Source organism: Physella acuta, unplaced genomic scaffold, assembly GCF_028476545.2.
Source record: "Physella acuta isolate Inbredline_101_S28 unplaced genomic scaffold, ASM2847654v3 ptg000017l, whole genome shotgun sequence".
Taxonomy (NCBI): domain Eukaryota; kingdom Metazoa; phylum Mollusca; class Gastropoda; family Physidae; genus Physella; species Physella acuta.
Window position 1 is genome coordinate 3,774,693 of NW_026731537.1, and position 23,800 is coordinate 3,798,492.

At 39.4% G+C, this 23,800-nt stretch overlaps 1 protein-coding gene across 4 annotated transcripts in view; it reads right to left on the bottom strand.

Annotated features, from left to right (window-relative positions):
- The window catches only part of LOC131939008 (uncharacterized), a 90,766-nt gene extending 81,658 nt beyond the window's left edge, over positions 1-9,108 (bottom strand). For all 4 annotated transcript variants that reach the window (XM_059297266.1, XM_059297258.1, XM_059297280.1 and 1 more), the window contains exons 1-3: positions 8,811-9,108; positions 4,715-4,762; positions 3,743-4,352 (exon numbers count right to left, since the gene is read on the bottom strand). In XM_059297266.1, coding sequence (XP_059153249.1) covers positions 3,743-4,352; positions 4,715-4,762; positions 8,811-8,832 — 680 coding nt within the window. In that variant the 5' untranslated portion in view covers positions 8,833-9,108. The remainder of the gene's footprint in view (positions 1-3,742; positions 4,353-4,714; positions 4,763-8,810) is intronic.
- Positions 9,109-23,800: the final 14,692 nt, after the last annotated feature.

The window sequence follows — 23,800 nt, forward strand, 5'->3', positions numbered from 1 at the left end:
TGCTCGCAGCCAATGCAAATAATATCCTCATTTTCAAGAGCTGATTAACTCCAAGATCGAATGAAAGAAACCGTTGAGATGGACATTACGATGATTTTCTTTTGAAGCCGAACATTGGAATTGGATTTGGAAATACACTGGGGAAAATTAGTTTGCTTTTTCTTTGAACTCGTTTTCTATTTGCTTTAGAGGTTAATCGAGACAATCATTAAAACAATGAGACGAAAGAGGCCGTCTTAGATTAGAGAGAGAAAAATGGCGGAGGTCACGTGACAGTAGGAGCTAATAACATCGCAACCCTTTTCGAGCAATTATTTGAGAACCGGTTATTCTAAATTCTAAATTTATTCAGAGAGAGAATGCTCAGCAATAATAGTAAAATAGGACTAAATTATATATTGGTCTGCATATATATATATATATATATATATATATATATATATATATATATATATATATATATATATATATATATATATATATATATATATATATATATATATATGTATAAGTAGAACAAACATAAATAAATATATTTTATTAAGTAAAGAGCTAGTTTCCAAAGAAAAAGCCCACCAATAGCCTAATGGATGTACTGCTATGGATATTTAATGAGATGGTTATTAAGGCCACACACTTGATATAACTCCTTTGTCCGATTGTCCAAAATCTCTACTTCCCTCCCCCTGTTCCCTAAGGCTCATTAGCATTCCAGCCCTCCCCAGCACCGCTCACGCTGACCCTGCTCTAGATATCCTCTCCATACAACGTTACGTGCAGACGACGGTGCAGTGTTCACGTTGGTGAGTTGTGTTTCCTGTCGTCCGCTGGACATAGATGACCATGACATGCAGCGTGCCAGACGTGTGTCCAACAAAAACTGTCTCAGACGGCCAGCTCATGTCCTGGCCATTGGCCAGCTCATGTCCTGGCCAGCGGCCCAGTCTACAGCTTTAGTTGCTGGAATTTATGGCCAATTGATTGATTTGATCTCTTATTGAGGGAGATAAAGTTTGTCTTAGCTTTGTTAGGCGTAGACTGGACACTTTAAGCTTGGCTCTGTTAGGCGTAGACTGGACACTTTAGGCATGGCTTTGTTAAGCTTTAAGTGGATACAGTGGGCAGAGGTCTGGAGATCGGCAAGTCCACTTGAAGAGCTCAATTCTGGGACTTGATTAGAAATATTGCTCAGAAAGACGGGGGATGGGTGATCAGACGGTCACTTTGATGTGAGGGGTGTCTAGAATAGACCATCAATATTGTGAGGGGTGTCTACAGTAGACCATCACTTTGATCTGTGGGGTAGCTAGACCAGTGTATCACTTGAAGGTGAGGTGTATCTGATAGGTGTCTTACCATTGAGATATTATGAGGGTCTCGACAAATATTTTAAAACCCTGCCGATCCTTCGTTGCTAGTTTATCATTTTGATTAGGATCAGTTTAACGAGACGGATGATATGTTGTTTAAAGACAGAAAAGGATTAACGTTAAAATACTGCACGGACGTGACCAATGGAAGACTTAAATCCCTGGGTACTGGGATCGAATCTAGACAATGTCACTTGCTTCAACTGACGAATATATTTTCAAAGTCACAGACACTCACTAGATAACTAACAATAAACTTTGTTTATGGGAGTCTATCAACAGGGGGGGGGGGGGGGGTGTATATCAACAAAGAGGTGTGTGTCTATCAACTGGAAGGGGTGTGTCTATCAACGAGGAGGGGTGTGTCTATCAACAGGAAGGGGTGTGTCTATCAACATCGGGGGCGGGGGGAGGTGGAATCAAGTTGAACTCTGTTTTTAACAACACTGGTCTAAAATTACGGTCAATTAATCGCCTGCGGTGGTAAGTGATTGCCGTTGTTATTGAACTATCGATCTATACAATCACGAGGCACAACACAGACGGTGCGGATGGAGCAAGCCATGGTGTCCTGATATTGTCCTGGTGTTCTAATAATGTCCTGGTGTCCTAATAATGTCCTGGTGTCCTAATAATGTCCTGGTGTCCTGATATTGTCCTGGTGTCCTAATAATGTCCTGTTGTCTTAATGTCCTGGTGTTCTAATAATGTCCTGGAGTCCTAATAATGTCCTGTTGTCCTGATATTGTCCTGGTGTCCTAATAATGTCCTGTTGTCTTAATGTCCTGGTGTCCTGGTAATGTCCTGGTGTCCTAATAATGTCCTGTTGTCCTGATATTGTCCTGGTGTCCTAATAATGTCCTGTTGTCTTAATGTCATGGTGTCCTAATAATGTCCTGGTGTCTTAATGTCCCGGTGTTCTAATAATGTCCTGGTGTCTTAATAATTTCCTGGTGACCTAATAATGTCCTGGTGTCCTGATAATGTGCTGATGTCCTAATAATGTCCTGTTGTCCTAATAATGTCCTGATGTTCTAAGAATGTCCTGGTGTCCTGATAATGTCCTGTTAAAAGGACACCGTATTTCCGGCGGGTAAAAAAAAGTCACATATTAACAAGTTCTGATTACATAATTGTACACCAACTCGCCGACATGTTTATTTGATATTAATGCACTTCTTCGTTTCCAATGTTTAAATCTATCCAACTGCACCAGCCTAGCAGGGGTTGGGTTTGCCGATTAAATAACACCGGAATTCATTAGCCTCACATTGATTAAACCCATTACTCCATACCGTTTTTATTTCAATTGTATGCACAGTCGCATGCTGCAAATATCAGAAGTGTAATGGAATAATATGGAATTCTACTAGTCAAAACACGGGACGATCTTTGTGTTAAGACCTAGTCATGTTGGGATTAGAATTGGATGGGGGATGGCATCAGCGCCTGGTGGGTCAAACAACAATGATACTTGTTTTATATGGAGTGTATTATTTTGTACTCAACGTGCAATTATTTAACAGAGGGTAGTTTGTATGTATGCACTTGAGTTTTCCCAGCAAAGTAGATGGCAAACGTCTAGATCTTGCACTTTAAAATCATTCTGAGCTGAATTAATATTTATTACGCAGTAGTTTGCAATTTGGTAAAAATAAATATTCTGTAAACATCGACATTTTAAAAAAAATGTTTAGTTAAACTTTTTAAAATTCTCACTTCCAAACAATACAATCTACTTCATTGGCGGTGTCCGGTACGAAAATCCTGGAGATTTTGTCAAGTAACTGAGGAAATGTCTTTCGAAAAATCCTGGCCATGAATATTGATCAGTTGTGTAAAATAAGTATCGATTTTCCTGTTGAACACGCACTTGGCGCTGTTCCGCCTAAACGGCCTGGTAAGGATACATGACACCGCCTGTAGATGCTTTAAAATAACAACTAACAGTGTTTTCAGCGTGAGAAGAGATGTGAGATGGCAGCCGTAGCTGAAGCCGTAGCTCGGAGCTGTAGCCTGAGCTAGAAGCCGGGGTTTTGATTAGAAAGAAAAGTAGAGAATATCTCCAAGGAAAAGCTTTGATGGGATTTGTATCGTTTACAGAGTAAAATTGTGGAGATTATTGAACAAAGTTTGAGCTTTTAAAACAAGAAAATTGACTTGAACGGATGAGTTAAGGAGGCTGAGCTAAATTTATTTCGACATAAGAAAATTGAGTTCATTAAACTTATTGTGATTTAAAACATTGAGTTAATCTCGGTATAAGTTAAGAAATTGAGTTAAACTTATTTTGCGTTAAGAACTAGAGCTGAGCTATGGGTTTATAAATAGAGTTAAATGACTAAGAGCTAAGAAAATTGAGCTAAACTTACTTCGAGTTGGTGCAGTCGTCATAGAGCGTGTCAAACTCCGAGCAGGAGATGAGCTTACACCTGTTGACCCCGGGCTGTATCGCCCCCAGTCCCCGCAGGATTCGAACCTGCTCGACGTTGCAGACGACGGGCGTGATCTCCAGCCGTTTGAGCTTGGTATACACCGTGTGCAGGCCGCCGACCAGGTGCTTGAGGAACAGCTCGAAGGCTTGGGGCAGACAGATCAGCTCCCTGCTCTCCACGATGAAGGCCGCCACCTGGGCGCCCCTGTAGTCAATGAGCTTGCAGACGTTGTGCTCGGGGTTGCAGGCCATGGGGGGCGGGGAGCTGTAGCTGGACGGCTTCAGACCAGATTTGGGCGTCTGGATGAGGTTCAGGGCGTTGAGTCCAGAGCTGAGGGGCGGTGCGGAGAGGTTGGTCGGGGTGGTGCTGGCGCTCCCCGGCCGTGGGGAGGCTCGGTTGTGGGGCGGGCTGCCCTTGGACGGGGATAGGTGAGAGCCGGAGAGGTCGCGACCTTGAAGGGAGAGGCCGAGGGCGGTGGTGCCGTCCAGTCCATTGGCCGTCAGAGGGAGCGACGACATGCTGGCATGAGCCCGTAGAAAGTCCAGACCTGTGAAGATAGAGATCAGATTTAGTCCAGCAAGCTAAAGTTTTATGCGAATAAATATGGCATTTTAAATATTTAGATGTTAGATGTTGCATTATGTTTCATAGCGAGCAATTAGTAGAAAATGTGTACAAAATTTGTACAATTATGTGATGTTGCATTTTTCATTTTATGTTTCAAATTTTTAATACAATTAAAAGTAGTTAATTAATTTGATTTGATTAAGTATTAGAAATCGTTAGGATTATAAGTTAAATCAAGCAATTAGTCACGTGATGGTGTGATCTCTCGGGTTCAAATCCTGGTTTTTAAGAAAGATAATGTGGTCGATAAAATATTTTGAAAAATGGAAAATGAATTCCTACCAGGAAAAATTGTTTCTCCGGCCTTCCATAGTTTCTCTCCTTGGGGACCTTGAAGGGGGAGCAAATTAAGAAAAGTAAAGTTTTAGTGTGGGGAGCAGACATAAGTAAAGTTTTAGTGTGGGGAGCAGCCAAAAGTAAGGTTTTAGTGTGGGGGGTGGGGGTGGGGGGGGGGGGGGAAGCAGACAAAAGTAAAGTTTTAGTGTGGGGAGCAAAGGGGAAAGTTTTAGTATGGGGAGCAGACAAAAGTAAAGTTTTAGAGGGATATAGACAAATAAAGAAAGTAAAAATCTAGCGTAAGAGTGTGTGATAGGGGTTGAGTACTCACAAATACAAATTAAAGATTGTGTGTGAGGGGGACAGACAAATTGTGGATTTTTAGATTAGGGGAACAGCCAAAGTAAGGAAAAATAATGTCTTAGGGTTGGAGGGGGGGGGGGGGTTGATGTGGGGGTTGGTGTGGGGGTAGAGTGGACAGACGCAAATTGCCAAACGTTGAGAAGCGCGGGAAAGAATTAAACAATTTTGTGATATTAGTGGCGCAGGGGGGGGGGGGGAGGATTGTCAGTCAAAACGGAACATCACAGGGTAAGTAAATGAAAGCAGCTGTAATATAATTGTTGTAATATGTCTTTGGAATATACGTTAAATCACAATTAGAGTGTGTGCTAACCTTATAAAAATAAGTTAATTTGTGATTTAAATGTCATTTACTTTATTTTAGCTAAGAATTGTTTTAAACATTCTACACACCTAGATGGGTAATATATTAATAATATGTTTAGTTTAAGTAATATACTCTAAACATTCAGCTTTATATTCGTAACTTCATATTAAAAACTTTCAGTTTTGGAGAATTTCGTGGTCAGAGATTAAACCCTACACAACAACTTTGGTACTTAATGTTCTCATATGTGAGCTACAATCTTAGCACATGGCTACTTTTAATAACCTTGCACGAATTCCCGAAAACATTGGAAACTAATTTTATACCTACAAGAATTCCCGAAAACATTGGAAACTAATTTTATACCTACAAGAATTCCCGAAAACATTGGAAACTAATTTTATACCTACAAGAATTCCCGAAAACATTGAAAACTAATTATATACCTTACACGAATTCCCAAAAATATTTTCAAATATTTTTCACCATAGGCCCTACATGAATTCAGGTAAACATTCGAAACTAATTTTAAATTTACATTAAGGAATGACAACTTAGGTAACTAATGGTATGCTTAGCACTGATTAAAGGAATGATTTTTTAAAAAAAATCCACGAAGTTTTGTAGAAAACTTAGCTGCGGCCAAATGTTGCCTTAAGGGCGTCACGTAGCACAGGGACGGGTTGATTGTATGTTTTTGACGTAGTTCTTTATGAGAGAGAGAGAGAGGGGGGGGGGGGGCAAGATACGGGTGAAAAGTTTTTATTTGAAAAATATAGTAAATGTAATAAGACAGGTTAATATTGGTTTAATATGTTGTCAGTTTGTTGGTGGTGGGTAAGAGGTTGTCTTGCCTTTTCTGAAGTGAGGTGTTGAGGAGAGGGGGAGGAGGTAAGACCTCATTTATGGACTGCACCTTATCTGTGCCTTATAATATTATTTAACAAGACAATAGGCGAATATAGCACGTGATTATTGGAGGGGGGGGGGGGGGAGGGCGTGGTGTTAAGATTTATATGACTGTGTAAATGGAATATAGCCCCTATTTAGTTGTTGCCGATATGTATACTACTATTTCATAAAGAAGTTTTAACTCCAAAAAAAAACCCATTTCAATTGAATACACAAACATTACAAAAAGTTTTTTTTATCAAATGCTTAAGTATTCCACTGATAGAGCCAGTTCGAGGTCGGGCACACATTATATAAGTTAAAGAAAACGAGACATTTTTACACACCCGGGGCAATATAAAGTTATAAAATATCTCCATAGGCCAACACTTGTAACGTTAGATAACACTTCTGAACCCGCCCCCCCCCCCTCCCACACCATCGCTACGGTTAATTTTTACCCACACACTTAAAAGTTAAAGATGGTGTTATGTCAATAGTTGCCACACACTCCCTCACAAACACCACCCCACCCCTACCCCCACCCCACCCCCAACCCTAACATTATCAGGATACAATCGACTGCACTGCCAAGTAATAGTTACAGCTTGTTAAAAATAAAAACATTCAGTTGATCACACGTTTAGCCTACTTTGATTCAGTTTATATCACCATAGTATGCATTGTGTGTGTGTTTTTTTTAAATAATATAGATTTCGTTATTATTTATCCTAAACTGTTTGAAATAATAGACTGAATTTCAGATATGTAGTAATGACCTAACTGTATTATAGAATTCATTCGAGTATATTTAAGCATCAATTTCAAATGTTTTTTTTAAAATATGTATTGTTAGTCAATGGTTTCTTTAAAAAATTTCATTTATATTTGTTTAACTTTTTTTCAGTATTTAATTTGTTAAATCTGGCATTATTTAGAATTTCCTTGTACTCAAGTGTATAGTGAAAACATAATCTAAAATATGCATCTGATTCAAGTGTTTAGATATTTGTTGATATTAGTTGATATGTATTGATGTTAGTTGACATTTGTCGATATAAGTTGATATTTATTGATATGAATTGATATTTGTTGAAATGAACTTGAGATCATATTTATTTACATAACTACCATGATAATTAAAAAGATAATATAATAAAGAACGAGATTTTGCTTGATTACTTAAAGAACTGAGCACTTATTGTGTGTAACAAAGAGGGTGGGGTGGTATATCAATTGGTTACATTGTGTTATATATTGTAGATGTGATGTTAATTTTTATCACTCTTATAAGTTATTGGCTGAAACTGAGTCTGGAATTTCGGATAGTAAATTCATAGTTTGATACTAATGGTCTATAAATTATTAATTTTAAAAACAATAGAAGTATTTCTTTAATGAACATTAAGGGGCGGGTAGTAATTAGAAATCTTGTACATTGTGAGGGGGTGATCGTTTAATGAAATGTGTAATTATGCTATTTGGGGAAGGGGATTGGTAATAAATATCCATTTCTGTGTTATAAAATGACATTCACTACTCATAAACATGTTAGCTTGAACTAATGTTAGGCGGAAGATTGTCGCTGGGGACTAAACAACGCCCGAAATGTTAATTGTAATGCTTTAGTGGATCTCACGCTCTAGTACTCACTGCAAGTCATTTAATGATGTTCTTTAATTCTGTTTTAATTTGTCTAATTGTGATAGATCTATTTTGCTAACAATACGATTACTGCCGTATAAACGTTTTAATATAGAACAATTTCTGATGTACAAGTAAAATATACTAAAAATTCTAAATTCTGAATGCTATAAAATAATTATCAACGACTATTAAAAATACTAGCGCATTAAATTTGTATCATTTTCATAGAACCGTGTTTATTAGAGAACAAAGCAGGTAAAACATGCACGCAAATTAATTTTTTTGGGGGGGGGGGGGGGGGATTCTGTTGATGGAATGGTCACTCACATTATGGACAATACTGACTGGACCTTTATGGTCGCTACATACGTCACTTCCGGTGTTTATGTTAGTTTAGTAAAGAATGCCATGCTATAGTAAACAAAACAAAAGTTTAGCTTGCAATAACCAGTTCTTGTGTCTGTTGTTGCTTGCACTACTACACTATCGAATCTAAGAGGGTGATAGGCTAGTCACCCCCATCCCCGGGGTATTGAGGGTCGGGTGGTATACAGTCACTAGTCCCTACCCCCCACCCCGGGTATTTATGTTCTCCAGTCTCCTAGAATCGATGGTCGAGGGGTATAACAGTCACACTACGCGATATAAACAAGCGAGAGAGCCATACCTTTCTGGTTCGAATCCTCGTGATATTGACTTACAATAAAATGAATTAGATGGGAGAAGAGATGGACAAGATATTAGTGGAGGCGAGAAGCCTAGGGTAATTATCCCAAAGATCAGTTAACTTCCCGTTCGTCTATGTTTATGTAGGTATATACAGATGTTTAGAAACATGATCACGAAAAGACAAAAACGAAAGAAAGATTGATGAGAGAAATACTAGGAACTTACCATTGAAGTCCGGGTAATACATAGCAAAAGCCGTTTTGTCACTTTGGTTGGGGGTCGTCTAGTAGCCGGAGTTTTTTCAAGCGCTGAATTTCCGACTGGTTTTTGTTTATCTATGTTCTAGAATCTAGTTCTTTTCAGGTGATGTTTATCCGATTTTGTTGAATATTAGAGTGAATACGGAAAACATAAATCCTGTGGAAATTATCCGGATCATGAAGAGTCAGGTAAACTTGAGTTTTGTAGTTGTCCGTTTTTAACGATTGAGTGGTGATCGTTGAACGATTGAGTACTGATCGTAGTTGAGGTGACTTAATTATTAGGTTTATTACACAAAGTTGTTTGTTTGAAAAGGTGTCATTGGTTTCTGCGAGTAAGACGCGTTATGGTACCTTTCATTTAAAATATTGTGTACCGTCTAATTAAATTAAAGCCGATCATTAGCCATCATAAACATTTGAAGATGAGAGGTGCTTGTGATAAGCTAATGTTAAATTTGGGATCGGTGTGTGGGAAGGGGAAAGGGGTGTCTGTGTGTATGTATGTGTATGTATGTATGTATGTGTATGTATGTATGTATGTGTGTGTATGTATGTGTGTATGTGTGTATGTGTTTGTATGTTTGTGTGTATGTATGTGCGTGTATGTATGTATGTGTATGTATGTATGTGTTTGTATGTATGTGTGTATGTATGTGTGTATGTATGTGCGTGTATGTATGTGTGTGTATGTATGTGTGTATGCATGTGTGTGTATGGGAGGGTTAATCTAATAGACCCACAACGGGGATGCTAACACACCGGCTTGTGATAATTGATACAGCAAATGTCTAGCTCGGCACAACGAAATTACAGCTAACAAATTATGTAGAGGCCCTATACAAAGGCATATATATATATATATATATATATATATATATATATATATATATATATATATATATATATATATATATATATATATATATATATATATATATATATATATATGCCTCTATGTCTACTTTTATTTATTTTAGCATCAATTGCCGTTTAGACAATAATTCATGGACATAATATTCACATTGTAAAATTGTTTTTTTACATTCCAAATTCAGTTTTGAGAAAAAAGAAAAGCTAAAAATTCTCGCACATATATCTTTGTTTACGTAGATCTAGATAAACATTACCAACAAATCTATCTGAAATATTCTAATCCAGGAATTATCGAGTTTGAAACAGACAACAGTAGCTTAAAGCGCATCGCGATCTAAAACACAAGTTATGTACTCAAAGCCTGTAAGACACCTTCCGATTCAACACAAATCGCACACAAGTTTTAATACAATGTACCTGCAAACACATCAACAGTCCGCGGGATAGTATCACAAGACACAACTAGATCTACAACCGACGTTTGGATTTCACTTCCCGACAAACATCATGAAACCTACGGGAGGCGTGCAGGTGAATACATTTTCCCCGGAATTATTTTTTTTTTTTACTCCGATTGAGACTGGTCCGGCCCACTTCTACGCCCTCCCGAGCCTATTTTCAACACTGGAACAAAAGGATTCGGAACAGTTTTGCGGAATCGGCGAGGACTGTTCTTCGCGATGTCTGTCATTGGCTAGTCCCTGCCCACTTGCATCGGAGATCTCGCCGCTGATTGGTCGGTACGAGTCGTCGCTCGAGACCGGTGCTGCCCCCTGTGATGGCAGGCTATTTCATGAGCGCTGCGCCACAATGAACCAGCGGTCTTCGGTTGGGGTGAGCGGCAATACGGTTAGGGACGAATGTAAACTCACTCCGTGCAGTTCTGCCGTGCTAAGACTATCCGATGTCGGAAAACGATCTTGGCTGAATTCCAGTCTAGTTTAAATCCGAAATTGTTGGGGATATTTACTTTGCTTTTAAAAATGCTTAAGTCTTCTTAAATAAGGTTAGATTTTTAAATCCCAGTTCTATTTATAGAAAAAAATAGAACGTTTTATTGTGATAAAAATACATTGAAAGCTGAAGTGTAAGTCGGGAAGGGTAAGGTTTTATATAAGGGACTCATGGTGAAGTGTTTGTGCGAGTTGATGGGGTGGGAGTGGGGGGTCTGTGAGATGGGGAGAGTGATGGTAATTATAAATAGAATAGCTATCTGAGGTATAATGGTCCCAAAGCTAAACATAATTTAGCTTTTACCAAGACAGCCCTAACACAGCTGTCCCTAAACCAGCTGACCCCAACCCCACTGACCCTAACACAGATGACCCCAACTGACCCTAATATACATGACCCAAGCTGACCCTAAGCCAGGTAACCCAGCTGACCCAAAAACCAGCTGACTCTAATGAGATAATCCTTACAAAGATAACCCCAGCTTACCTTAAACCACATAGTCATAAGCCTAGTCCACCAAAATCACTATGCGGTTGACCCATAAACCATATTATCCCAGCCAAACCTAACCCAGCTAATACCCAACAGCTTTATTGTGGTTTGAATTAAGTGAACCGGTTACATGCCGGAGAAAAAATGGGGATGGTGGATGGGGAGAAATGGGGGGGGGGGGGGATGCGCTTACCTACCTTTAAAAGCCCCCATTCTAATTAATTATGAAAATTGTCATCATCTTGATTACAAACAAACCAAAATGTCATAACCAACTTGCTAGAACTAGCAAGAGCGTCATTCACCCCACCCCCACCCCCGTTCCACCAGTACCCCCCTCCTCAGGGTCTGGGCCGTAAGTGCTCAGGCCGGCAGGTCCAAGGGGGATAAACACATTTTACATGTTTTACATTTCGTCAGAGTAATGTTCTGCTTGAAGGATAGGAAACAAACCCACGTATACGAGAAGTAGGGGAAGGGGTGGAGGGGGTGGTGACGGAGGGTGGGATAGGTGATACAAACATTCAAATGACGTGTTTAATGTATGTGTATGAGGGGGGGGGGGGAGCAAGGTGAAATACCCCCCTCCCCCATCGAAATGGTTAGGTGTAGGGAGGGTGTTGTTGAGTGGGGGGGGGGGGGGAGATAAACATATAAATGATGGTTGGCAGGATAGAGTGTACAGGTTAGGGAAGGCGTGGGGGTGTGGGGGGGGGGGGGATATTGTCGGACATTGTGCATGGCCTGTTTAAACTCTTCGAGCTGACAAGTTGTTTCAAACTTTTTGGTTCTTGTGGTGGGTGATGGTGCTTTGCTGTACTAACCATCGCTTAGTTTGGGCACCAAACTTCAGGCTAATGAGCCGGCATTGTAGTTTTTTTAGCGCAATTTCCATTCTGGAGAATTGCGTTTATTAACTCGTCATTTCTGGGAATGGATGGATGGATGAATGAATGAATGGATGAATGTGTGTCCGGGCTTTAAGTCGTATCTCCTCCTCAACGAAGCAATATCGATGACTAGTTCCAAAAGCAATTATGTTAAGCAAGTTACAAGAATGAGCATAGGCCATAAAAATTCCGGGTTTCTTTCATGTATTTCCCGTAAAAGCCAAAAAACCTCGAAAAAATTCAGTTTTTGGCCCATATCTCGGCAACCAGACCACTTAGCGACTTGAAACATGTACCAATCGATTTCTGCCATAATTTAGAACAATATTGCCGAAGAAAGTTTTCAAAAATATCCTCTCGTTCGGTCACAAATTTTAAAATTACATAAACACCTACAAACCGATCGCTCTTCTAGCTTGAACGCACCCCATCATTATACGTCAGAGCTATTTTTAGATAACATAAGGAAATTGCGCATAAATGTCACTAGACTTTTTAGCGCAATTTCCATTCTGGAGAATTGCGTTTATTAACTCGTCATTTCTGGGAATGGATGGATGGATGGATGAATGTGTGTCCGGGCTTTAAGTCGTATCTCCTCCTCAACGAAGCAATATCGATGAATAGTTCCAAAAGCAATTATGTTAAGCAAGTTACGAGAATGAGCATAGGCCATAAAAATTCCGGGTTTCTTTCATGTATTTCCCGGAAAAGCCAAAAAACCTCGAAAAAATTCAGTTTTTGGCCCATATCTGGGCAACCAGACCACTTAGCGACTTGAAACATGTACCAATCGATTCCTGTCATAAGTTAGAACAATATTGCCGAAGAAAGTTTTCAAAAATATTCTCTCGTTCGGTCACAAATTTTAAAATTACATAAACACCTACAAACCGATTGTTCTTCTAGCTTGAACGCACCCCAACATTATACGTCAGAGCTATTTTTAGATAACATAAGGAAATTGCGCACAAATGTCACTAGACTTTTTTAATTAACTTGTTTAATTAACTTGCGCGCCTACTGAACGTGATGGCGCAGCCATGGAACGCGATGACGCATCTATTGAACGTGATGACGCGTGTGGTGTGGTTGTATATACATGCCGGAAGTAGAGATCTATCATCTTAATGATTATCATGTTGATAATCAAGTTCAACTAACCAATGGTTTTAATAACCCTGCTCTTGATTTCAAGGTGCTTAGTTTAGTTAGTAGTTAGGTTTATTTAATAAAAAACGTTTTAATAACTAACCAATGGTTTTACTAACCCTGCTCTTGATTTACGCTACGACAGAGCTATTTTTAGATAACATAAGGAAATTGCGCTAAAATTGTCACTAGACTTTTTAATTAACTTGTTTTTTTCATGTTTCAGCCAACATTTGGTGGCACGTGAACTCACGGGGATAATCATAATCACAAAGCGTCTCGTTATTTAAGTGCTCATCGCAGGAGTAGTTTCGGGTGAGGGACCATCTCCTAATTCTAACACTTAACATACTATAAAAGGCCCGGTTCAATTCGTCAAAACATCGGGTTTGGCGAAGTAGAGTTCGACTCCTTCTGCTTCCTCTGCCAATGGAGGGGTAGTGTGGTTAACCCTATGTCCAGCAGCCTTGACTGAGTGGACTCAGTGACGTTCTACGGACTGAGCCCGGTCAGCACGTTATTTTTTTTTCAAATTGTAAAATAGAAAGGTTTAATTCCAATTGTAAAATTATAATTTCTACAATATAAGGTCTAATTCTAACTGTAATGGCTAAGTCCAACCTGAGGGTATGATTCTCACCATTAAGTTATAATTTCCACTATAAAGTAAAAATTCCCGTTATAAAGGTCTAATTCCCACCATCAGGGTAAAATTCCAACCTTAATAGCAAAATTCCACACTAATGACATGATTCCCACTATAAAGGTCTAATTCCTCCATAAAGATATAATTCCCAATAAAACGCTTTAATTCCCACTATGATGGTATAATTCCCACCATAAAAGTATAATCCCCACTACCAATCTTCCTCCACCCAATCCCGACTACCACGCCGCCGTAAGAGGAAGCATGTGTGACGTAATTGGACCCAGACCATACCCATCGCCTGGTAATCAGGAAAACATTTTTAACTGCTGCAACTGCTAGCCCTCACGTGAACAGAAACAGCCGACCATGAACCCCTGCCAACGTAAAAACGAGTTGAAAATTGTTTCAGCCTTGTGTTCATACAGTGGACCTTATCATAGGGGGTCTGAGATTATGATCGGGAGTTTCCGATAATCTCAGACCCCATTTTTGTTCGATGCTAAAGTATCACCATGAATCAGTCCAAATGTAATGTGAAATGTGAATCTTTATGTGAAACAATCATAGAAACAACTATGCAAAACAAGAATTACATAAAATATGGGTTACAATCATTGAACAATTTCACCCAAACATAACTGTATGTTATAGATCTAGAAACAAGAAAACAAGACTTTGAAAGAATACCATTAGCACTTGCTTAAAAGCTATGCTAGTGTTTAGAGTTCGGGAAAATGTTTGAGCTGGGTTTGTTGGTAAAAATATAGATGAAACAATCGGTTCGATATGTATCGTTTAAGTATAGATGTAACAATTAGTTCAATATGTGTTGTTAAATTATGGATCAAACAATTGGTTCTATATGTTTTAAGTAAGAATGAAACAATCGGTTATGGATTGTTAAAGTATGGATTTAACAATCGTTTCAATATTGATGTCGTGCTTGTGGTGAAAACCACATCTGTTTTACATGTGAAGACAAGGGTCTCCATATCTCTCACACTCGCTATAGTTGAGTTGATCAATATCTGTTCGATATGTAATCAATATGTGATCGATATGTAATCAATATCTGTTCGATATGTAATCAATATCTGATCGATATGTAATCAATATGTGATCGATATGTGACCATTATGTGACCAGTGTCAGAATGTGTGACAACATGTCATAATTATGTGAACGGTATGTGTCGAATACGTGACCGATTGGTAACGAACGTAAGACTAGTATGTGGCCAATATGTCAACAATATGTCACCAATATGTCACCATTGGGCAGAATATGTGACATATCTGTCCTTATATTTCGATCCAATAGTGTCTCGTGTGACACCAGTATGTGAAAAATATTTGACAAATGTGTGACCTGTTTGCGACGCACGTATTAAAGTTGACCAATATGTGAACTCTCTGTGGACAGTAGGCCTATATGACGTATATGTGACAAACTCATACCAATTATTTTACCACAATATGAACCGATTGTTACCAGCATAAATAAGACACGTCAGGATTGCAGAAAAAAAAGTTGTACAAAATTAAAAAAACACAACAAAGCTACCATAATTGTAATTTACAGTGTAAAGACCTCCAAATGCGTTTAGTCTAGCCAGTCACGTGTCTGCAAACTTTGACGTGCCCCCCCCCCGCCCTCCCCCGCCCTGCGCACCATCTTGTCAGGCTACACTATTCAATATTTCCACCATATGCCCGGAAGAGGGCAGAGGCAGTTTTTCTTTGAGCCGGAAGTGATGAAGAAAGGTCGTTATACGACACTGATGCACAGTTATATAAAAAAAAAAAAGATAATCACATATTCGGGGAGATGGGACCTCACTACACTAGCGCGTGGCACGTGGTCTCGCGTGGACGACGTTAACTGACGAGAGACAACGAGACTTTGGTTGTAGTACCCGCTTTCTCTACGACTTTCAGGCTGGTGTTAGTTTGAAAGGAAACAAAAAGCGATAACGTTTACGACATTAAATATTTGGTTATTGTTTCTCAAATTCTGAAATTAGTTAAACAAGAAGAAGGCCATTACAATGAGATTGCCCGTACATTTTTTGTCATAGGGCATTTGTCTAGTTATCTATTCTTGTAAGGCCAATTAAGACTTATCACAATCAGTGTTTCTTTTAGACATTTTTTCTCCAGTTGGGGGTGGGGGTGGGGGGGGGGGGAGGGGTTTGAAACTTTCGAGAGGAGGCGGACACGTTAAAATATAATTTCCAAACGCCTATAAAATTATCTTTTTTTTTATTTACTTCGGTTGGGGTTGGGGCAGAGAAACTTTCTTTGGGGGCAGTGCAATACTTTTGGGTCACTCTCCCGGCATATGCCTGAAAGGTACTGATCTCAACACATTAACCCAAAATTGACCGTGCACTGTGTACATTTTCAAATATTCTACCAACAATGTTACATAAGGTCGGAAATATTTATGAGGTTTCACATAACGGAAAAGTGGACAAGTCGCAACCATTCAACCAAATCGCCGTCATGGTCAGTGGATTAATTCAACCCTCTGCCCACAGTCATTTCCGATGCACAGCGGAAACTGAACCTCAGCAAACACGCATGCGCAAACAACTGACAACTACTCAAGCGTATCCACCCCCATCCATGCCGCCGGTGTAAGATCCATCTTTATCAGGCAAACAGCCTATCGCTGTACCACTCCACCTCCACCCCCCCCTAGTCACGCTTCATTGATTCTGAGCTTTGTCCTCGGCACGCCCGACACGGTGAATTGAACAGGTGCAGGGGAAGATAACTCGTATCTGATCCGTTGATTCAACAAGATTAGCGTGTTTATTTCACACAGGGAGCTAACTAGACCCCTACAACAACAATAGCACGTGGAACCAGCCGAATACATGCACTAAAAAATGTGACCTTTTTTTTAAGCCTAGGTAAACTTAATATTTACTGGGATTAAAACGTGTCAAATATACCAGTAGATTAATGCAAGCGAGGTTGAAGGTGGGGGGGGGGGGGGGGGCTCTCCAGATGTGCAGTAGAGTGCACTACCGATGCTTCCATTTAAAATAAAAATTCCCGCCATTGACTAGGTCAGGGTTATTTTTTATTTATAAATATATTTTTTTAATCAAAGAGATCCATAATATATAATTTAATTAAAGTCACATTTAAGCCAATGCGAAACGGTATTTATTTTTAATACATAGATGACGATGTTATGGATAATAAATGGTATTATGTAAATGGTCGACCTTCAGTTTACAGTTGCTTCATTTTTTCTAACAAAAAAAAATTCAAATTTTTCTTTTGCATACCAGCTGAATAGAGATTATTGCTTGGAAGAATCGCATAACTCATATCTGCAAAGACAATTGTCCTGAGTTCGGATCCCTGACTCCAGTTCATACTGTAGCACCGACTCCACCCAGCTGAGCTGTTCATTGACCACGCTTGACCTCGATTCGTCGTGACCACAAAAACACGTTAACTCTACTTCTTCTATCCTATTGACAGTCAGGGGGATCCAAAAAGTCAACTTCAATGTTACTTAACTAAGTCAACTTACTGCAATTAACATGCACGATAAAAATCGATGTATAAAAAATAGCGAATAAAATATGTTGGATCAATCAGCGTTCAGGTTAAGTGGGATGCAGCCTTTCCTAAATGTAACAAAATTAGGATAAACCGCTCAGTCGCTGTAGAGCAAAAAAAAAAAAAAAAAAAAAAAAAAAAAGCTCGACTCAACATTATACCTAAATAAGGGATGTGTTTTATTGTACACAACCAATATTTGAATTTGATTAAATCACCATCAAAATTAGAAAATTATTTATTAACATTACATTAAAACTGTGGGAAAAAAACGGTCTCACTCTTTTAAAAATATTAGGATTCGGCATGTCTATATCATTCAACAAAATAAGGTTACCTAACCAATCCAGCATTGAACAAACACAGATATTTTCGAACAAAACCTGGTATTCTCCAACAAACCATGATATTTTTCCAAACAAAACATGATATTTTTCCAAACAAAACATGATATTTCACCCCCAGACTGGCGGAGAAGCGCAGAGCTTAGTGACACTCTCCATTTTTTAATTGCTTGTCGAGAGAAGAAGAAACTGTTTAATACCCGACCGAGGGGTGCATGTCGCTACACTAGCCTTCATCATGGGAGGCGACTCAAGGCAAATAATAAGGGGAGACAAGCGGGCGACGCGGTATATTTCAAAAATCCAATTTCTTCGGTTGAAACTGGAGCCATTAAGAAGGGCCAAATCCTCTAGGACACCGAGTTCTCTGTCGCAGCGATCCTCTCGCGTTCAAGATGGGCGCGTGAACGCGTTGCGCGTTAATCTAGCGAAACGCGCGCAGTGGTCGGTATTGTGGTGCGCACTGTGATATCTTATTGTGGTGCGCACTGTGATATCTTATTGTGGTGCGCACTGTGATATCTTATTGTGGTGCGCACTGTGATATGTTATTGTGGTGCGCACTGTGGTCGTATATCGTGGACATGGCGATGTTGTCTTTATCGGGTTTACAGTACCTCGGCACGTTCACTTGCACACGAGACCAATCCCGCATTAAGACACATCAACATTTTTCTGTGGTCGGGGTTGGGGGGGGGGGGGTCGGTTGCTGGATATATTTTAAATAAACTATTTATTTTTCATTTTGTCCACCTAACACAACCCCCACACATATCTGACCGTATAACCATTTGAAAACACCCCCGTGCCACACAACCTCTGCTCACGCCAATACACAACCTCCGTAGAATCTACATCAGCATCATCTTCTCTGGTAGGTGCCAGAGTTTCTTCCAGGCATCTCTTCGGGGGGGGGGGGGGGCAAGCCCCCCCCCCCCCCCCCCCCCGAAAATTTTTTACCGCCCCCCCCCCCGAACGAAATGAAATTTATATAATTTATATAGAAAATATATACTTTTAACAGTGTCCGCCCCCCCGAAGAAAGTTTACCGCCCCCCGAAGATTTCAAGTGCCCCCCCCCCCCCGGAGAAAAAAGTCTGGAAGAAACACTGGTAGGTGCCCAGGACACAAATTTGTTTCCGTTTTTTCTCAATCTCTTGAAACTTTCTCAAGACTTTTTCTTGCCTGTCGTGTCTTGACTGACTGTGCTTCTTCGTGTCTCTCTAGACCTTCGTACTTTCCTTTTAAACCGTAGAGTAAAATGTAGTTTCCTCTGACTTCAGTCCCTGTATTTGGCACATCCATCGAACCTTTGTTCGATTAGTTCTGTTACTGTAGACATTTATGTTTTTCTTTGTAACGTTTCGTTACCCAAACATTCTCCACTATTCCCATCACAAATCAGTCATGGGAATACACACACATACATTCTAATTTGTTGAACTAAAACTGCTAAATACATTTGTCTACAAGACTGACCTTCACCTCTCTCGTCAGCCCAAATATGACCTACTTCCTAACTGGCACTGACCTGCATTGAGCTTTGACCTCACTTACCTCACCACATATGTCATTTCAAACAGCTGACTAGCAGTTTGTCAATTTGACATCAATCTTCCGTCTAAATTTGACCCCCACAAACAGCAATAATCTTTTTCTTTGTATACATGACCTATTAGGGTTAGTTTACATTGTGTGGTAGAAATATTAGAAATATTAACCGTAATTCAAATTTTATTTTAAATTTGTTTCTAAAGAACTTGTTATGTTTATTACAGTCAAACACACAGATACATAAATAAGTAAATACATAAATAAATAACGATAAATAAATAAATAATTGATAGGCCTATATATATATATATATATATATATATATATATATATATATATATATATATATATATATATATATATATATATATATATATATATATATATATATATATATCAGGTCAGGAGAAATTTGAAGACGTATGGATACCTGCTCTGACCTTCAGGTATAGGGGAGACAATCGTAGAAATGACAGGCTGAGTTATCTGACCACTGAAGGTTGAGTGACAGCTTACATTCCCTTTGAAGCGCTTATGAATACACGGACGTTTGGGCCACTTCTAAACACGACGCCTTTGAAGTTGAGGGGAATCTCCATTTTGACACACAGCCACCATCTTTCTGTCTAGAGGCCTATGAAGTTGATACGTACACATACGCATACACACGCACACAGAAGGACATACACAACGAGAGACATTCGAAAGAATGGACACCTGTTGTTTACAAAGTACCAGATTTGTTGCTAGTTTACCGGATGTTTACCTGTCTGGAATAAGAACTTGCTAGAACTGTTGCAACTTTCACAACACCAAGATTCCAACAACAACATTAGATTTGACAAAAGTCATAATTGTGATCGTCCATCTCAAATTTAGTCTCGTTTATCTAAATCGGAGTTTTTGATTGATTGTACGTCGCGTATGTTTGTTTTTATGGTGATTTCATTTAGAATTCAATACATCGATTGTCCATACCTGTGCATGTTTTCATTTAGCAATACCTGTATAAATAACCATATCAGTATTGTTACCTATATTTGTATAGTTAGCTATACCTGTTTAGCCATACTTGTACAATTAGCCATAACTGTTAATGTACAGGTAATCACACCTGTATGGTGAACCAATACTTGTATAATTGGTCATAGCTGCACAGTGACATTTATATGAGTATTTAGCCATACCTGTATATGTAAACAGCTAGCCATACCTATATATATATATATATATATATATATATATATATATATATATATATATATATATTCAGCTAGCTATACCTGTATAGTTATATTCAGTTAGCCATACCTGTATATTTATTCACTTAGGTTAGCCATACCTACATGTGTATTCAGCCAGCCATACGTGTATGCATTTAGCAATCCATACCTGTGTATGTATTAAGTCAGCCATACCTGTATATTATTATGTATTCAGCTAACCATACCTTTGTATATATCCATTCAGCCATTCCTGTGTATTATTATGTATTCAGCTAACCATACCTGTATATGTATTCAGCTAACCATTACCTGTATATTTATTCACTTAGCCATACCTACATGTATATTCAGCCAGCCATACCTGTATGTATTTAGCAATCCATACTAATCCATACCAATCCATGTGTATGTATTAAGCCAGCCATACCTGTATATTATTATGTATTCAGCCAACCATACCTGTATATATATTCAGCTAACCATACCTGTGTTTGTATTCACTTGATATTTGTGTTGATCACCTAAACTAGTCTTGTACATTTCCAGTCGTATCATTTCCAAAATCTGCTTGTCTCTGCCTGTGACTGTGTTGATCGTATTGATGTCCACACGGTCCTACCCCCACCCCACGGCTTGTGTTGGCCCCGGGGTTATTCTAGAACCTTCCAACTTGACGTGATTCACACGCCCGGCGGATACAGAAATATACTGGGCAAACACGGAGAGATAATTACACCTTGAAGGTGTGGGGAGCCAGGCCTCTCACCTTTAGCTACACGACAGGTTCCTCGACCAAACGGGACAGGTTAGTCGATGAAACCGGACAGTTTAGCGGTGAAAAATACACTGTCGATGTTGAAACCATTTGCTTAACAAATGTCGTATTCAGGTCGTCAGTTAGAGTCATGTCCCTTGCGAGTCAAGTATCCTTTGAGTCGTGTCCCCTTAGCGGATACATACGAAACTAAATCTTCAAATTGAAACTAGGAAATGTGTTTCCGGGTGTTTACTCAAAAACTAGGATCTGCAAACAACGCGGAGCAAATGCCTCTGTTTGAATGTTTTTTTTAAAAAAACCTCTAGGATATCAAGTGACTTAATTCCCCCTTTTATTTCGCTGGATTCGTTATTTAAGTAACAGTAAAAGGAACCGACCGACATGAAAGGAATTGTTATGCTCGACCCCGCGACACGGTGAATGGAGTGATCACATTTCTGTAACAATTCTACAGGTAAACAAAACCGTGTCATTTAGCCGGTTAAACAATAACCTTGTTCAGCCTGCCAGTTAGCCGGTTAAAATATAACCTTTTCAGGAATGGACACGGCAAAAGGATGGAGTTTACAGATAGCCGAATTGTGGTTGGCAAGTCAGATGGACATTATGACAAGTTGATTGGACCTTAAAACAATTTTAAGCAGGACTTTGTGACAAGGTTAGGTGGACTTTGTGACAAGGTTAGGGTGGACTTTGTGACAAGGTTAGAATGGATATGGTGACAAGGTTAGGATGGACTTTGTGACAAGGTTAGAGTGGATATGGTGACAAGGTTAGGGTGGACTTTGTGACAAGGTTAGAATGGATATGGTGACAAGGTTAGGATGGACTTTGTGACAAGGTTAGGATTTATCTTGTGACACTGGTTGAATGAATTATTATGACCAGAGTAGGGAGACTAAGGTTTCTTAGAATAATGGACACACAATCTCTAAAACACCGGACACAACGCACATTATCAGTTAAAGCTGTGGACACGGCACGTCTATCAATGTCCTTGTCTTTACGTTTGTTGACAAACATACAACATAAACTGGAACAAAAGGTTGAACTTTATCACATACACATTCAACGTTTTTTCCGAGAGAGAAAGAAGCAAAATCTACGAATTTCTTCTCTGAAGAGTTCCGACATCCTCGTGTCAACTGCCATTTCACTTCGTCAGCACATAACCCGACAGTAACCTCTTCTATTAGAGGAATGGGCTCTCCTCATTTCCATCGACTGACTGACTGACCATTCCTCATTATTGGCACCGACTGCCCATTCCCAATACTGATATCACCCAAGGCTATCATGGTCCCATATATAGAATCTAGGTCGACTCTTTTATTCGCGGTACACGCATAGCGGGCTTGTCTTCGTATGTACGTGTATACAGTTTCAAAATGCACAAGATACATTGAAATAATTGGTTCCATGCATGGAAGACAGTTATTACCTAGCCCACGTCCCTGAAATAAAGTAGTACCTACTACAATCCATCTAAAAAAAAGATCTCCCAGCCACTAAAGAAAAATGAAGCAACGGTCCCAGGTTTAGATATCACTCTACCTAATGGTTTTGGTTGGCACGCATCAATGTGTTGTGATCAACTCAATTCAGCTGGTGGTGAGGTCATTAAGTGGTTGGCCTGATCAGATGTTTGGTGAGATGTTTGGTGAGATGTTTGGTGAGATGTTTGGTGAGATGTTTGGTGAGATGTTTGGTGAGATGTTTGGTGAGATGTTTGGTGAGATGTTTGGTGAGATGTTTGGTGAGATGTTTGGTGAGATGTTTGGTGAGATGTTTGGTGAGATGTTTGGTGAGATGTTTGGTGAGATGTTTGGTGAGATGTTTGGTGAGATGTTTGGTGAGATGTTTGGTGAGATGTTTGGTGAGATGTTTGGTGAGATGTTTGGTGAGATGTTTGGTGAGATGTTTGGTGAGATGTTTGGTGAGATGTTTGGTGAGATGTTTGGTGAGATGTTTGGTGAGATGTTTGGTGAGATGTTTGGTGAGATGTTTGGTGAGATGTTTGGTGAGATGTTTGGTGAGATGTTTGGTGAGATGTTTGGTGAGATGTTTGGTGAGATGTTTGGTGAGATGTTTGGTGAGATGTTTGGTGAGATGTTTGGTGAGATGTTTGGTGAGATGTTTGGTGAGATGTTTGGTGAGATGTTTGGTGAGATGTTTGGTGAGATGTTTGGTGAGATGTTTGGTGAGATGTTTGGTGAGATGTTTGGTGAGATGTTTGGTGAGATGTTTGGTGAGATGTTTGGTGAGATGTTTGGTGAGATGTTTGGTGAGATGTTTGGTGAGATGTTTGGTGAGATGTTTGGTGAGATGTTTGGTGAGATGTTTGGTGAGATGTTTGGTGAGATGTTTGGTGAGATGTTTGGTGAGATGTTTGGTGAGATGTTTGTTTGGTGAGATGTTTGTTTGGTGAGATATTTGTTTGGTGAGATGTTTGGTGATAT